The 18,215-nt window shown below is 34.1% G+C and overlaps 1 protein-coding gene across 1 annotated transcript in view; it reads right to left on the reverse strand.

Moving 5' to 3' along the window:
• LOC143258113 (uncharacterized) overlaps positions 1-17,721 on the reverse strand; it is a 51,208-nt gene extending 33,487 nt beyond the window's left edge. The window contains exon 1 of the mRNA XM_076517129.1: positions 17,249-17,721. Coding sequence (XP_076373244.1) covers positions 17,249-17,470 — 222 coding nt within the window. The 5' untranslated portion in view covers positions 17,471-17,721. The remainder of the gene's footprint in view (positions 1-17,248) is intronic.
• Positions 17,722-18,215: the final 494 nt, after the last annotated feature.

The following is an 18,215-nucleotide window of genomic DNA, read 5'->3' on the forward strand; positions in this document are numbered from 1 at the left end:
GTGTTCCGTACCTGCAATGCTTTTATGTTACTATAGTTATCTGAAATAATATATACATATATTATCAATACAAGTTATATATGAAAAGCCACTATCTAAATCCAAGATATGACTGATGATTTAGAAATAAAATGTTATCTTAACAAATCCAAACACGTACTGGGAAAAAAAAAACACATTAAAATTCTAGCAGATAAGCAATATTTTATCACCATAACAAAATGATACATGCAATACATGTCTATTGGAATATCTACTCACTCCAAGACACTATTTTTTAGAAAGATACGAAAAAAAAACATTTTAGAATTCTTAACTAAATATAACTGAAATCTAGAGTTGTGCGTGGGTTAAAACAGGAGCAGTGCGTAAATACGTGCAGGCAATGTTAGAATAGTGGAAGATAAAATGTCTAATCCTGAGGCAATGTTAGAATAGTGGAAGATAAAATGTCTAATCCTAAGGCAATGTTAGAATAGTGGAAGATAAAATGTCTAATCCTAAGGCAATGTTAGAATAGTGGAATATAAAATGTCTAATCCTAAGGTAATGTTAGAATAGTGAAAGATAAAATGTCTAATCCTATGGCAATGTTAGAATAGTGAAAGATAAAATGTCTAATCCTAAGGCAATGTTAGAATAGTGAAAGATAAAATGTCTAATTCTTTCACTTTCGATTTGATATAAATAAAAGGCAATATTTTTAACAGGTGAACGGAAAAGACAGTTCAATGTGAAGTGTTTTGTAACACAGGGGTCGGAAAAGACAGTTCAATGTGAAGTGTTTTGTAACACAGGGGTCGGAAAAGACAGTGCAATGTGAAGTGTTTTGTAACACAGGGGTCGGAAAAGACAGTTCAATGTGAAGTGTTTTGTAACACAGGGGTCGGAAAAGATAGTTCAATGTGAAGTGTTTTGTAACACAGGGATCGGAAAAGACAGTTCAATGTGAAGTGTTTTGTAACACACGGGTAAAATACTACCTGAGCTTTCCAATGTAACACAGGGGTAAAATATTACTTGAGCTTTCCAATGTAACACAGGAATCAAATATTATCTGAGCTTTCCATTGTAACACAGGGGTACAAGATTACATGTGCTTTTCAATGTAGCATTTAGGTAAAAGATTACCTGAGCTTTTCAATGTAACATTTCGGTGAAAGATTACCTAAGCTTTCCATTGTAACATTTGGCTAAAATATTACTTGAACTTTCCAATGTAACATTTAGGTAAAAGATTACCTGCGCTTTCCATAGTAACATTTGGGTAAAAGATTACCTGAGCTTTTCAATGTAACATTTGGCTAAAAGATTACCTGAGCTTTTTAATGTAACATTTGGGTAAAAGATTACCTAAGCTTTCCATTGTAACATTTGGCTAAAATATTACTTGAACTTTCCAATGTAACATTTAGGTAAAAGATTACCTGCGCTTTCCATAGTAACATTTGGCTAAAATATTACTTGAACTTTCCAATGTAACATTTAGGTAAAAGATTACCTGCGCTTTCCATAGTAACATTTGGCTAAAATATTACTTGAACTTTCCAATGTAACATTTGGGTAAAAGATTACCTGAGCTTTTCAATGTAACATTTGGCTAAAAGATTACCTGAGCTTTTTAATGTAACATTTGGGTAAAAGATTACCTAAGCTTTCCATTGTAACATTTGGCTAAAATATTACTTGAACTTTCCAATGTAACATTTAGGTAAAAGATTACCTGCGCTTTCCATAGTAACATTTGGCTAAAATATTACTTGAACTTTCCAATGTAACATTTAGGTAAAAGATTACCTGCGCTTTCCATAGTAACATTTGGCTAAAATATTACTTGAACTTTCCAATGTAACATTTGGGTAAAAGATTACCTGAGCTTTTCAATGTAACATTTGGCTAAAAGATTACCTGAGCTTTTCAATGTAACATTTGGCTAAAAGATTACCTGAGCTTTTCAATGTAACATTTGGCTGAAAGATTACCTGAGCTTTTTAATGTAGCATTTAGGTAAAAGATTACCTGAGCTTTTCAATGTAACATTTCGGTGAAAGATTACCTAAGCTTTCCATTGTAACATTTGGCTAAAATATTACTTGAACTTTCAATGTAACATTTAGGTAAAAGATTACCTGCGCTTTCCATAGTAACATTTGGGTAAAAGATTACCTGAGCTTTTCAATGTAACATTTGGCTAAAAGATTACCTGAGCTTTTTAATGTAACATTTGGGTAAAAGATTACCTAAGCTTTCCATTGTAACATTTGGCTAAAATATTACTTGAACTTTCCAATGTAACATTTAGGTAAAAGATTACCTGCGCTTTCCATAGTAACATTTGGGTAAAAGATTACCTGCGCTTTCCATAGTAACATTTAGGTAAAAGATTACCTGCGCTTTCCATAGTAACATTTGGGTAAAAGATTACCTGAGCTTTTCAATGTAACATTTGGCTAAAAGATTACCTGAGCTTTTCAATGTAACATTTGGCTGAAAGATTACCTGAGCTTTTTAATGTAACATTTGGGTAAAAGATTACCTAAGCTTTCCATTGTAACATTTGGCTAAAATATTACTTGAACTTTCCAATTTAACATTTAGGTAAAAGATTACCTGCGCTTTCCATAGTAACATTTGGGTAAAAGATTACCTGAGCTTTTCAATGTAACATTTGAGTGAAAGATTACCTGAGCTTTCCAAGACAAATTTTCGTGTTACGTGTGAGAAAAAAAAAAAAACAGTTGATTTTGTCACTTCTAAACCAAAGTGTATGTAACTTAGTGAATAAAATTCTACAATTGTTTTTTACCTAATTCATACAGTACAAATGTAAATGTAATTTACAAAAGGATCTCAAAACGTTTCAAAAAGAGAGAGTGTAACTCAAAAACAAGCACACTCCAAACATTTCAATGGAATGTTATTTTTATAACACGAAAAACAGACATTCAAAACGCTTCTTACCCAGCACAAATATTATATCTAATATGTTTGTCACTTGTAAGTTGTTTGTAACAGTTCAACTCAACTGTTGCGTCACAACAACATGACCGCATCGGAAACAACTCTATTAAATAACAAAGGATTATATTTTTTTTCTATTAATTAATTCGTTTATAATTTAATAGAACAAAAACAATAAAAGTTAGGAGCAGACATGAAAAATAGTGTTAATAATAAAACGTTCAAGAACATTTTTAAAGAATGTGAACTTTCACAACACAACACATTGGACCAATCGAGGTTTTGGTAGCAATTATAGAGAAAAATATTTTAATATTTTATTTAGAAGTGTAGCAGGATACTGAGTAATAAAATAACGAACATTTATTTCTCGAACAATTAGTTAATATCTAATTATTTACGCGAAGCTATACGACTTGCATGTTTTCACACAAACGCTTGTATAAACAATCTCATCTACTAACTTTAGTAAATAAATCACCTCCTGAGTCATCTGAGATCAATATCTTTAAACCACCAGAGGGCAGTTTGTTCATTGTATCAAAGGCCATTCTGCGAGAGTGGCTTAATGTAGTTTATTTCGATCGCTTGTTTTTAGAACTCAGACTAGCGGACGTTCTGATCCATCATTTACAGAACAAATCTATGGTCTGTAGAGACGAGGAACTCGCGTGAACAATTCACAACGCCCAATCTTGGGCGTGGTGCAGACATATCTGACTACTTGTATGATAACGAGATAGGGGAGAAGATATATTATGGCCAATTGAAGACGGTCAAAAAAATTAAATGTGCAGCTGTTGGAAAAACTATATTTTTGAATACTGTATACATTCTGGTATTGATAACATATTGGCCAAACGTCTGCTGAAGAACTGAAACACATTTTTAGACATACTTGTAGTTTTTGTTGTTGTTTCTGACAAATATCTATAACTGAAGATACTTCTGAGAATGTTCTGGTGAAGCGAACGATTCGAACAAACAATTGTTATCAAGGTTTTTCTTTCACTGTAGATATTTCAGACAAACAAACATGTTCAAAACGTTTTTTTCACATACGCCATAAATATATAAAACAAATGAACATGTTAAGACTATTTTCACATACACTATAAAACAAATTAACATGTTAAGACTTTTTTCACGCACACTATAAATATGTAAAGCAAATTAACATGTTAAGACTATTTTCACATACACTATAAATATGTAAAACAAATGAACATGTTAAGACTTTTTCACGTACACTATAAATATGTAAAACAAATTAACATGTTAAGACTTTTTTCACGCACACTATAAATATGTAAAGCAAATTAACATGTTAAGACTATTTTCACATACACTATAAATATGTAATGCAAATTAACATGTTAACACTTTTTTCACGTACACTATAAATATGTAAAACAGATGAACAAATTAAGACTTTTTTCACATACACTATAAATATGTAAAATAAATGAACATGTTTAGACTTTTCGTTTACTTCGTCAAAAGTAAGTTATATCGAACAACCTTTGGCAGTAGCTACTCCAATGTGTAATTTGAAATATATACTGAAATTAAGGAATTATAGGGTAAAGAAAAACATGTAACCTAATTTGGCGTTTCATTAAATATCATTGGCCCAGATTACAGTATTCACTAGATTAAACGTTAAATTTTTAATGATTTTGGACATTTCAAATAAACATTTAACTGTTGTGGGTTGACGACTGTTAATGTAATATTTAAAGAGATAATTAGTCGTTGCAGACAAAAGATATATCTTTTTTGTACTGATTTCCATTCTTATACATATACTTCGTTACAAAAATATCATGATGGATATTCTCATCTAATTTACTGTTACCTTGACCTGATGATTACTCGATTCTATTGGTCAAAACACTGCAGTTATTAAGATCAGAAATTCCTAGTGTTACTGTTATTGTATCTTTGTGTTAAACGTAAACTTTATGTTTCTTAGGAGGTATAAAAATTATACTGAAAGTATTGTTTTGTTTGTTTTTGAACTTCGTGCAAAGCTACTCGAGGGCTATCTATGCTAGCCGTCTCTAATTTAACAGTGTAAGACTAGAGGGAAGACCGCTAGTCATCACCACCCACCGCCAACTCTTGGGCTACTTTTTTGCCAAAGAATAGTGGGATTGACCGTAACATTATAACGCTCCCACGGCTGAAAAGGCGAGCATGTTTGGTGCGACGGAGATGCGAACCCGCGACCCTCAGGTTACAAGTCGCACGCCTTAACCCACCTGGTCATGCCGGGCCTATACTTAAAGTAAAACTGAAATATAACTTTCTGGTGAAACGTTATTTTTGGTAAGACAAACCGAATATTTCATTTCCAAAATACATAAACGAAAAAAGTTATGATTAATGACATAAGGATATTTTTACCCTCTGGGATTGAAAAGAAATGTGGAGTTAAATAAATAATTTTTCAACGCGAGCCACAGAAGATGTGTGATTTTTATTACGATGCCGGAATAAGGCTATCGTAGCCTACCAATCACCGATGACAGTAGTACGGTTGAGTACGGGGTTTTGCTGAACACAGTCCGTATTATCTGCTCAATAATTTCTCTTAGATTGTTTGTCATTATCTTATAGGTCAGCGAATTTAATGATTATTTAGTGATAGAAAAATATAGACGGATGGACAGAGAGATAAAATCTCGCAAAATTGTTTTGAGAAATCAAAAGTATTATAATTTATGTATGAATTTAAAGAGACATCTGCCGTCTCTCATCTATCAAGAGCTTTATTTAAAAAAAACAACTTAATCGAATTCCAGAATACTTTCGTATTGGTATTTGTTTAGACTAGATAAATCGTACTATTTTTATTGGACAGAGAACTTCAAAATAAGTTATTTTTTTTAATAGCTTGTTTGATAGTTCATGGCAAAGCTAAGACAAACAAGTCACAGTTCTGCGATCTGATATTACATATTATAGATGATTTCAGTATCAGGTCATCAATTATTTGTCATTCAAACAAAGACAGTTTGTTTGTTTTTTTCATTATCGTTCTGAAGATGAATTAATTGTTTATTTACAAAAGTTTGTAATATTGTTAAAATAACATTCACTGTGTATATACAACTGATGAAGAACTATGAAATAATCATTACTATGTTATAGTATTTATTCATTTTGGAAAGAAAGGAAAGCGGTAAGTACCATGGTAACATGATAAAACCTTTCCAAAATTTTACTCTTAATGGAATATCCAGAACAAAAAAAGAAGAAGCAAAAAACTGAAATATCGGTTGTGTTTGAATTTCGCGCAAAGCTGTATCATTGTAAGTAGTGTGGGAAATTGAATATCCATAAAACACACATAACAAGATAAAGGTTTAAAAAACTACATTTGAGATTTTTAAAATAAAATTATTAATGTGTAAAATATTAAGTTATTTAACTTAAATTTGTTACAAATCATGAGAGGTTCTCAATGTCAGGTGTAAAGGATTTACCATTTAGTTTAATACCGATGTTTGTTTCGATTAAGTATATGTTTAGAAATACATGCAACTTATTGTGATAAATACGTGTCGCGAAATTTCTCTCTATTCTCTAAAGTTGTTTGTTTTTGAATTTCACGTAAAGCTACTCGAGGGCTATCTGCGCTAGCCGTCCCTAATTTAGCAGTGTAAGACTAGAGGGAAGGCAGCTAGTCATCACCACCCACCGACAACGCTTGGGCTACTCTTTTACCAACGAATAGTGGGATTGGCCGTCACATTATAACGCGCCCACGGCTGCAAGGGGGAGCAAGTTTGGTGCGCTGAGGATGCGACCCCGCGACCCCCAGATTACAAGTCGCACGCCTTAACCCACATGGCCATGCCGGGCTCTCTTAAGTTATAGAAGGTTCTCGAGTGCAATAATTAACAATATATACTTTAAAACTGAAATTTCTCGAACTTCGCCTTAAAGCTTATGAACCAAGCGCCAAGACACAGTTATTATATTGTTGGTTTGCTACAGTTAATACTCTTTAAATATCAGAAATTATAACTGATAAACGCTTATCAATCGGGAAACTATCGATAAATGACCAGGAAAGTTTACAGATTTCGAACATTATAAATCGTATAACTTCAAATAATTAACTTTGGACGTTAGTATTTCTACGAGGAGATCAGATATCTTCGTTGGGGCGAAGTCAGCTTGTAAACGGCTTGAGGACAGTTAAGAACAGAGCGCTAGCTACTTATCAAATCAGAATTAATTTGCTCATCGTGAAGAGTAGATAAAATATTCGTTCCAGACCAGATAGAAGACTTAATACTGTTAGTACGTTTTTAATTTTTGTTTAAATATAAATCATTATTTGTGATAAACGTTATTATAAATTGTATTATTGCTTACATATTAAAGTATATTTGTGTTAGTAAAGAATTCTAGGTATAAATCTTGTTGAAAGCACTATGAGTGTAATACATATCGATATTCAATTAATTTCTAAATTAAAATTAAAATTTCAGGTGATTTCAAATTGTAATACGTAACATAAATTGTAATACGTAACAGGCCCAGCATGGCCAAGCGTGTTAAGGCGTGCGACTCGTAATCTGAGGGTCGCGGGTTCGCATCCCCGTCGCGCCAAACATGCTCGCCCTTTCAGCCGTGGGGGCGTTATAATGTGACGGTCAATCCCACTATTCGTTGGTAAAGAGTAGCCCAAGAGTCGGCGGTGGGTGGTGCCTTCTAACTAGCTGCCTTCCCTCTAGTCTTACACTGCTAAATTAGGAACGGCTAGCACAGATAGCCCTCGAGTAGCTTTGTGCGAAATTCCAAAACAAACTAATACGTAACATAAATTGTAATACGTAGCACAGGTTATTTAATGTTTATTCGGAATTTTTATCCATTCAACGATAAACTATAACTACTTAACACACCCTATCTGTATCGTTTCGGATGGAGACTTGGAAATTAATATTCGTATTTGCTACAAAGCATCGCTCCTTATGCTTCGATATTTTTGAAGGTATCTCTATTAGTAATAACAATATCCAAAAGTTAGATATCAGCCGTTTCACGTGCCACAACATCACTATTATTACTTTTACGAGCTTGTATATCTAGTAATAGACTTCCACAAAGATTTCAAGCATTTCTTCAACTGTTTTTTCCTTTTTTTTTTCCATAAACTGATGAAAGTTATTTTAAAACCACTGTTACATATATTTCATATACTGCTAACTACAATTCTTAGGTCACTTAAGAGCACCAAAAAATTATATTTGGTTTTAATATTAACTTTATACTCTAGTTGATTAGTTTAAAAGTAACGTCCTCCTTGTTCCGGGTATTTTATATTATTATACATGTTGTCTTAAAATTGACAGTTGTTCATTAGCTATATTTTCAATCTATCATTTTATTAGACGCGTGGAAGTTACTTGTTAGAAGGTTTGCTCGAGGGTTATCTGCGTTAGCCGTCCCTAATTTTGCAGAGTGAAACGAGAGGGAAGGCACCCACTCATCACCACCCACCGCTAACTTTTGAACTACTCTTTTACCAACGAATAGTGGGATTGACCGTCACATTATAACGCCCCTACGGTTGAAAGAGCGAGAATTTTTGGGGCGACGGGGCTTCGAACCCGCAACCCTCAGATTAGGAGTCGCACGCCTTAACCAACCTGGCCATACCGGGCCAACATTCAGAGTACCGTCCAACGTCCATTTGTTAGAAGGAACTTTGACTTCCGAAAATGGAATTTCTGACAGAAAAGACCATCTTAAACCTTATATTAGCATTGTAACAACAATCTTCAGCCTTGTATTAGCATTGTAACAAACATTTCATCTTCGGCTTTGTGCAAGCGTTGAAAAAGAAAAAAAACAAACTTATATTAATACATATGTCTTTGTTCTTTTTCAACCAGATAAAATCCTTATGTAAATTAAACTTGGAAAGAAGCCAAACAAAGCATACCGAGTGACATTTTTTAAAAAATCGTCTATCTTGACAATATGTAAGATTTATTGTTGTTGTATTTGGAGTCGGTAAAAGAAGTTTAGAATTTCGAAGTATTGTGTTTAAAAAACTTCTTATGAAGACGTCTACGACTTGATTACCAGTTTAAAACCATAACCAGTCTCCAAAATTCTGAGGAATACGACACTCGGTTTTACTGTCTTAGACATATTAGAGTAAAATTCTAGCTCTATATAGTACATAGTTATATCTGCAGAACTTGTTGTGTATTAGCTTAAAATCATTTTACAAGGGTAACTATTTTCAGCTGTGTATTAATCTAGTTTTTGCACCAAAAATAAATTAGAATTTGTCTATGCTCACAATGCGCTAGTCGTCAGACGCTTGACTTATTTCGGTCAACAGCTAAGATTACATAAAGTGATAACACAACTACGATTGAAGTAAATGATATTTACCCCAGTAGATCTTTGTTTGGGGGGAAGACAGCAATTTAGGTTGATGATGTAAAACTTATTTCCATATTAAAATTTAAATGCCCATTTTAGTAGCTTATTGGAGATTTTCTGGAAGATTATTAACTCTACTCACGTAGGAAGAACATTTTCTTTGAACTTCTTTCCGAAGTTTGGAACCTTATTTTCTTCTACGACTGTGCCATCGATCAAGTTATTACAGTCTGTTCATTGGCTAGATGAAAGCGAAGAAAATTTGTAACACATCGTAATTATTAAAAATACGATTTTGTATGAATTTCGCGCAAAGATACTCGAGGGCTACCTGCGTTAGCCGTCCCTCTAAAAGACTAGAGGGAAGGCAGCTAGTCATCCCAACCCACCGCCAATTCTTTGGCCACTCTTTTACCAACGAATAGTGGGGATTAACCGTCACTTATGACGCTTTCCACCGCTAAAAGGGTGAACATGTGTGGTGCAATGGGGATTCGAACCAGCGACCTTAAGAGTACGAGTCGAGCGCCTTAACTACTTGTCCATGCCGGGCCGTAATTTCTCCCTTAAAGAACAAGTAATACAGTTTTGTTAGTACGTTTTCTTTGTTATTACAGCTACAAGTCATTCGGGTTTTCAAAGTGAGACTCCTCAAAATTTATAATGAATACTTGTACAGCATATTTGTAGTAATAAATTATTAATCGCAAAGTTATACAGTTTCTTCATTATGAGCCGTAATCTGTCGATTTTATAGTCTGTTATATTTCTTTGTGATGTTCAGAGGAACTCATAAACCATGTTTGGCACAGTGAGAGTACTTGATGCCACAATCTTGAGTGATAAGCATGATAAGGGCAGAATGATTCTATAAGCTAGTGGTGCACAGGAAAATTATCTTTATTTGCAAAGGTCGCTTTGGTTACTTGAAGTCATAGTGTTATAATGTTCTCGAAAATAAAATGTGATGCTCTGATTGACGTGAAGTATATCAAATGAATTTACATTTTTTTGCTTCAAGAATCTTCAAGACATTTCAATGCTAGAAATAAACGGCCATATAACACCAAATTTGTTATTTATTTTCTAACTGAGCAATCAACGTTTCGCTTTACAGTTTCTCCAGGAGTGTTCCACTAAAACACAAAACGTTTAAATAGTAAATTCCTTTAACTTGTAGTTATGGTTTATATTTTACTGGAAAGCTTTTGGAGCAGTTACAAAGCGAAACGTCAAGTGTCCTATTAGAGAAAAATGGCAAATTTGGTTTTTTATAAGGTCGATTATTAGTAGTATTAAAATGCTTCTAAATGTATAAGTTTGTTTGTTTGGGAATTTCGCACAAAGCTACTCGAGGGCTATCTGTGCTAGCCGTCCCTAATTTAGCAGTGTAAGACTAGAGGGAAGGCAGCTAGTCATCACCACCCACCGCCAACTCTTGGGCTACTCTTTTACCAACGAATAGTGGGATTGACCGTCACATTATACACCCCCACGGCTGGGAGGGCGAGCATGTTTAGCGCGACGCGGGCGCGAACCCGCGACCCTCGGATTACGAGTCGCACGCCTTACAACATATTAAATGTTGTAACTAAAGAAACAACGCCTGCTAGATAAAAGAACAAACCCTTTCAATTATATGTTTAGAACCTGTCGAAAACGAATTTACGATTATTTTTTTATATCTGCAGCTCGTAAATGTGGAATATTTATTAACAATGGAGCATGCAAAATGTAAATGTCACAAAATTCAAATGTATTACCAAGTATAGGGCGGGCTCCGCATGACCAAATGGTTAAGGCACTCGACTCGTAATCTGAAGGTCGCGGGTTCGAATTCTCATCACACCAAACATGCTCGCCCAAACGGCCGTGGAGACGTTATAAAGTTACGGCCAATCCCACTATTCGTTGGTGAAATAGTAGCCCAAATGTTGGTGGTGGTTGGTGATAACTAGCTGCCTTCCCTCTTGTCTTACACTGCTAAATTAGGAGCGGCTAGCGCAGATAGCCCTCGTGTAGCTTTGTACAAAATTCAAAACAAACAAAGAAGTATAGGGCGTTTAAAAATGGAGTCCACATATACAAAACGTTCACCAATGTGAGAACAGATTAAATGCATTAGAAAAAGAACATTTTGGTCTTGAGGCTTGCATCTGCTGCTTACCGAAACACTGTCTTATCAAGACAACAGTTGAATGGTTTGGTGTTTCGTGGCGCAAAGCAACTCGGCTATCTGCGCCTAATCGTGAAAACGTTTCGTAACGATCTTTCATATTGATCAACACGAACACGACTAATAACAGCGTAAATATAATTTTCATGAGATGTGGAAATATTATTATAAAGTATTCAAGCAATGGAACAGCTCTTGGAAAAAGAAGAAATAGTGGTAGTGCACTGCTCACTATTTTTAATGTTGGCTGTTTCATTGTACTACATACAGTGCACTATTGACGCTACGCCATTGATTGGCACAGTTTGCAAGAAAGTGCAAGTCTAAATCATAAGTGATTGGACAGTTCAAGAGTGTAAGTACAGAATGTTAAATTGTTTGTTTGTTTTGGAATTTCGCACAAAGCTACTCGAGGGCTAAAGGGTAGGATTGATGTCGAAAGTTAGACGGGAAGATCCAATAGTCATACTTTATTTATGAGAATCATTACAGCTATATGATGGTAAGGGGTAGGCCAAAAAGAATGACATCGGAACCGCTAATTTTTGTAATATTTAAGTTTGATTTTTATATAGGAGGGATTAGCTAGTGATAAAACTGAAATCAATGTTCAAAATAAAAAAACACAAGGTTGGAATGAGCAGAACGATCACTTCACCCACTTTGAGGTTGTATAGTGTCAAAAATCACAAAGTTTTGTAATATAACCCCTCCATTCCTACCTTGTTTCCTTACTTTCTGGTAGTCCCATTCATACTTCTTAATTTTTTTAGGTAAAAAGTTTTGCCCTTGTATCATAGTTTTTTTCAGCACTAAGTCTCTAGAATTAATGGATACATACCTATCCTTCTCATAGTTTTCTAAATAACTATCTCTCGACTTTTACTAGTTTCTACTCATATATTTGCTATAGTTTTTTTTCTTCCATCTAGCCAGGGTGATAGTCTTCTCTTGATAGTCAGTCCCACTAGTCGTTGGTAAAAGAGTAGCCCAAAAGTTAGTGATGATGACCAGCTGCCTTCCTCTAGTCACTGCTAAATTAAGGACGGCTAGCATAGACAGTCTATGTGAAGCTTTGTTCAGAATTCAAAAACAAACAAACAAAAATGTTCCGTAATTACATTGAATTCGTACGTACTATGAAACAATGTGTTTTCACGTAACATAATCTGTCCTATAAAATATTAGTTTATTTCCTTCTTAGACCACTAGGTTTCCATTCAACAATATTCATCATAGGAAATTCATTGTTAAGAGAGTTGTCAAATTTCTTTTTTGATGGTAGCGCAAGGACATCAATAACAATGAGGCAGACCTTTTGGGTAGTAAAATAAAGGTACTAAACTTTATCCGTCTTTATTTTCTACTACGACAATGGAGGTTAGTGATTTTTAATTAGCACCATTATCAGTTCATCATAAATTATATCTAGTTGACGATATAACACACTTGATACAGCTGAACCTTAATACACTACACAAAACTGCTTTAAGTAATTATTGACCCATCTTAAAGATTTTACAGTGTATCGAACAGTTGCTAGTTGGCATGAATTATCTTTTATATACTCAGTGAAACACCAGTTGATACAATACAAAAAATATGTCAAATGCTCATGTTAAAATTAAAATTCTACGTCAGATGTTCGTGTATTTATTAAAATTCTATCAAATGTTCAGGTATATATTAAAGCGCTACGTCAGATGTTCTTGTATATATGAAACCTGTTTGAAATGTTCATGTATATATTAAAACTCTACGTCTTACATGTATATTAAAACTACGTGTCAGATGTTCTTGTGTATTAAAACTCTATGTGTAGTGCTCTTGTGTATTAAAACTATGTGTAATGCTCTTGTATTCACTAAAACTATGTGTCAAAATTTCTTGTATATATTAAAACTATGTGTCAAATGTTCTTGTATATATTAAAACTATGTGTCAAATGTTCTTGTATATATTAAAACTATGTGTCAAATGTTCTTGTATATATTAAAACTATGTGTCCGATGTTCTTGTATATATTAAAACTATGTGTTAAATGTTCTTGTTTATATTAAAACTCTACGTCTTACATGTATATTAAAACTACGTGTCAGATGTTCTTGTATATATTAAAACTATGCGTCAAATGTTCTTGTATATATTAAAACTATGTGTTAAATGTTCTTGTTTATATTAAAACTCTACGTCTTACATGTATATTAAAACTACGTGTCAGATGTTCTTGTATATTAAAACTCTATGTAAAATGCTCTTGTATTCACTAAAACTATGTGTCAAATGTTCTTGTACATATTAAAATTATGTGTCAGATGTTTTGTATATATTAAAATTATGTGTCAGATGTTTTGTATATATTAAAACTATGTGTCAGATGTTCTTGTATGTATTAAAACTATGTGTTAAATGTTCTTGTTTATATTAAAACTATGTGTCAGATTATGATCTCACTGATGCTACCCTTCGAAATTAACATTTTGGCCACAAATCAATATATTTTTTTAACATTTAAGAGTAAATATGTGTTTTGTAAAGTTTCGAAAATAAAGAAATATGGAAAGTACAGCTTTAATTACACGGCGTCCGTTGTAGCAATGAGGAAATTAACAAAGGTTTTTCTTGCTTCTTCAAACTGTTATTTTTTTCAGAGAAGGCACTGATTAACACATGGAAGTGATTTCGATTGAGCATCTTTGGCGCTATATAGATTCTGAAAGCAGATAATTTGGACATTTTTTTTTGTAAATATATATTAAAATTTGGCTTACGGTAACTTAATTTTGGGGCACTGTAGAATGAGTTTTGGAAATCTTCGGACTAACTTCGTTTGTTTGTTCTTGAATTTCGAGTTAAGCTATACGAAGGATATCTGCGCTAACTGTCCTTAATTTAGCAGTGTAAGACTTAGAGAGAAGGCAGCTAGTCATCACCACCCACCGCCAACTCTTGGGTTTGTGTTTTCTTTTTGAATTTCACGCAAAGCAACACGAAGGATATCTGCGCTAACTGCCCTTTAGCAGTGTTTACGTCTTTAGCAGTGTAAGACGTAGAGGGAAAGCATCTAGTCGTCACCACCTACCGCCAAATCTTGGGCTACCCTTTTACCAACAAATAGTGAGGTTTAACGTCACACTATAACGCCCTCACGTAGATTCGAATTCGCTACTTCAGAGTGCGATTCAAGCGCCCTACCAACCAGCCCATACCGGGCTATTCACTATTGTGGTCAGAAGGTCCAAAGTTCCAAGTGCGATGCTATTGAATACGCTACACACTTTTAGCTTTGAAATCGCTATAAAAGTGACAGTTAAAAACCATTATTCGATTCAAAATCCTGAAAAAATTCTTCGTGGCGGCAGATGCTGCTGTTAGTTGTATTCCCTCATGTTAATGGTTCAAAATGGATGATTACTATCCTTGGATGATTACTATCCTTGGATGATTACTATCCTTGAGCTGATGTAATATATAAAAATTACATCATACTCCCCCGTAATACATTTTTAATGTGGCATGACCTGTGGTTAAGACGCTACATACGCAATCCTAGGGTCGCGAGTTCCAGTCCCTACCACCGAACTCGTCCTATATGGTTGCTGAATGGGGTACCTACCAGGCAGTGAAACACTAGACTTGCAACAGTTACCAACATACCCGTAATTCGTTAGAACTAAGGCCAAATTGGGAGGGGAAAAAAAGTTCAGGTTTAAAATATCTTAACGGAGTTATTTATTGTGCCTTAACTGACCAAGAACTTAACTTCCGCTTTCATTTTGTCCTATCTGAATTTCTATATGCGACTATCACATGGATCAGATATCTTTCCACATTCCAGCACAGAGATAATGTGTAGTGTGAGTGAAATTTTGGTGCTTTCGAAAGAGATTTGCTCTAAAGTCTGTAAAAAAGCTGTTCGATGTTTTTTGAAAGTGCCACAATTTTCTGTATTTCTACCTGCTGATTATTTGTATTACAGTTGGATTCTTTTCGTTTATTTCATTATAATTATATCGATTCGTTTTATTTTGGTCCCTGACCGGGTCAAAATGACCAGGGCATCAACGTAAGAAAATTACATTAGTAATTCCCCAAGTTTCATGGTACAGATAGAATACACTAAAATTAATACACCAATATATCGACGATTTAACAATTCCTGTTGGCAAAAATATGTTTCATTTTCATGACAGTACACAGTGATAACTCAGAATGTAATATATATATATATATATGCTAATTCGTAATTTGGGTTCCAAAAATTGAGTGAATTTTTCGGTTAATTTTTATTTGTGAGCAGTTTGTGATGTTATACAATATAATCATTTTAGAAGATATTCTAAACAACTTCAGCTGAATCAATTTCAAAAGGGAATAACAGAGGTTTATAAAACAGTATGAAGATTGTTTTTCTCTTTAGAACGTGGTCATTTGTTTTTACTATCTTTTTATATATATCGATTTTAAAAACACGAACAATGGTAAATTTATGCTTTATCCATAAGAATAGTTTTCCAGTTTATGATAGATATTGTTGTTATCATCTCCATGTGAATCATGTTAAGCCTACATGACTTAACAGACTGCAGCATCGTTTTCGCTTACACACTACACAGATACAGCCCATAAAACCTCAAATTCAGAACTCTAAAACCTAAAAAACTAAAAATGAACGTTTTATTTTTATTGTTACAAAAGCGTCTGTACTTTATAACCATTTATAACCTTCTTTTTTTCTTAAAAAATTATCGTTTACTGAAATTTCAACAGTCCTCACCTATTCTTAATATTATATTTTAAGTTTTATATAAATCATGAGAATGATTATTTTTAAAAGTTTTATGCTTGCGTGCGTCAGTTCAAAACTGCTTAGGCCTAGTAAATTATAAAAAATCGATTGGTCAATATCCCCCTGAAGAAATAAATCGAAATTATGATGTGAACTGAGTACGATGTTCAACGGCCTGGTATGGTCAGGTGGTTAAGGCACTCGACTCGTAATCTGAGGGTCGCGGGCTCGAATCCCGTCACATCAAACATGTTCGGCCTTTCAGCCGTGGGGGCGTTATAATGTTACGGTCAGTTCCACTATTCGTTGATAAAAGAGTAGCCCAAGAGTTACCGGTGGATGGTGATGACTAACTGCCTTCCCTCTAGTCTTACACTGCTAAATTAGGATGGCTAGCGCAGATAGCCCTCATGCAGCTTTGGGCAAAATTAAAAAAAAAAAAAAGACAGACGAAAGCAAATGTGAACTCATACAATGAAACTATGTACTAGTATTTGATGCATCGGCTTGTTACACGTTGTAGTTAGGAGGATTGGATAAAATGTAAAAAGCCATATCTTTAAAGGTTATTCATAACCCTCACGTGTTCTTGGATAACCTGCTGCGTAGTGACGTATTATCCTTACTGATCTCTCATCTCTTGCTGGTTTCGGACTGTTGTACGCTTTTTCGTTTTCAAAGGTTGTTGCCCCCAGAGGCTCAGCGGTATGTCTGCGGTCTTACAACGCTAAAAACCGGGTTTTTATACCTGTGGTGGGCAGAGCACAGATAGCCCATTGTGTAGCTTTGTGCTTAATTCAAAAACAACAACAACAAATGTTGTCGCTTGATGATACCAGGCTAATTAAGTGAAAAGAGACTTTTTAAACGTGTTTATTGGTTTGTCTGTAAATAAACACACTTACGTTTTCTGAATTCAACGAAACGTCCACTCCCTGCGAAAGGTCTCTCCAAAAGTGAAGGTCGGTTTTTATGCCACAACTTGATTCCCAGTAGGTGGTAACTTCAGAGGTACTTTCTGTCGCTTGAACAACTTGTGAATTCGTACTTTCACTTAACTGAATAACACAGAAAACTGTTATGAAAACTACGGTTTTATAGTCAGGCTTCAAGAACCAATGAATCATATTGTAGGTCCGATCAAAATCTACTGGATTTGAGATAATGTAACAGTTAGTAAGAAATAAGCGCAGCCTCTTGAGTTAGCTATATTACAAATTCACCTTTCAGTTTGTTTTTTTTTGTTTTTTTTCTCACTGCAGAATACAATAAAGTTTGTAATGTGGAACGACAAGAAAATGTCTGGGACAAGATAACACGGCGGTGACTTAATTATAGTTAAACCTAGGGACTAGTCCATGTGCGAAAGACAAGTACGACTCTTTCCATTCTAAACATTTGGAACAACACCACAGATATCTTGCAATGTGCAAATCAATACTCGTCAGAGACCCACGTGGTGTAAGCCCCATATTATAGAGGGCGGTAGTGTTGTATATGAGACCGTGTCTATAATGTTGGTACTAAAATCTGCCAAACTTTCCCATCTTTTAAGTGTAATTATTAATAAATGCATATATCATAGCATACTATAAAATGTTTAACTAAAACATAAACTAAACATTTAATCATGAACATTAAACATGTTTTCTCAAACTGTTATTTTATGTCTAATTTCACTTTGCGATGTGATGTGCTCTGGTACTTTAATATTTATTTATTAATAATATAGGGTATCATATTATTTTTAAAGTTTTCTGGACAAGTATATGTTTACCAGTTTGATCTTAAACAAAAATGCAAAGGACAAGAGAATAATTTAAAATTAAACTTTTATTCGTGTTGCTTTCGATTTACAACTAAAAGTAAAAT

Source organism: Tachypleus tridentatus, chromosome 7, assembly GCF_004210375.1.
Source record: "Tachypleus tridentatus isolate NWPU-2018 chromosome 7, ASM421037v1, whole genome shotgun sequence".
Classification (NCBI taxonomy): Eukaryota; Metazoa; Arthropoda; class Merostomata; order Xiphosura; family Limulidae; genus Tachypleus; species Tachypleus tridentatus.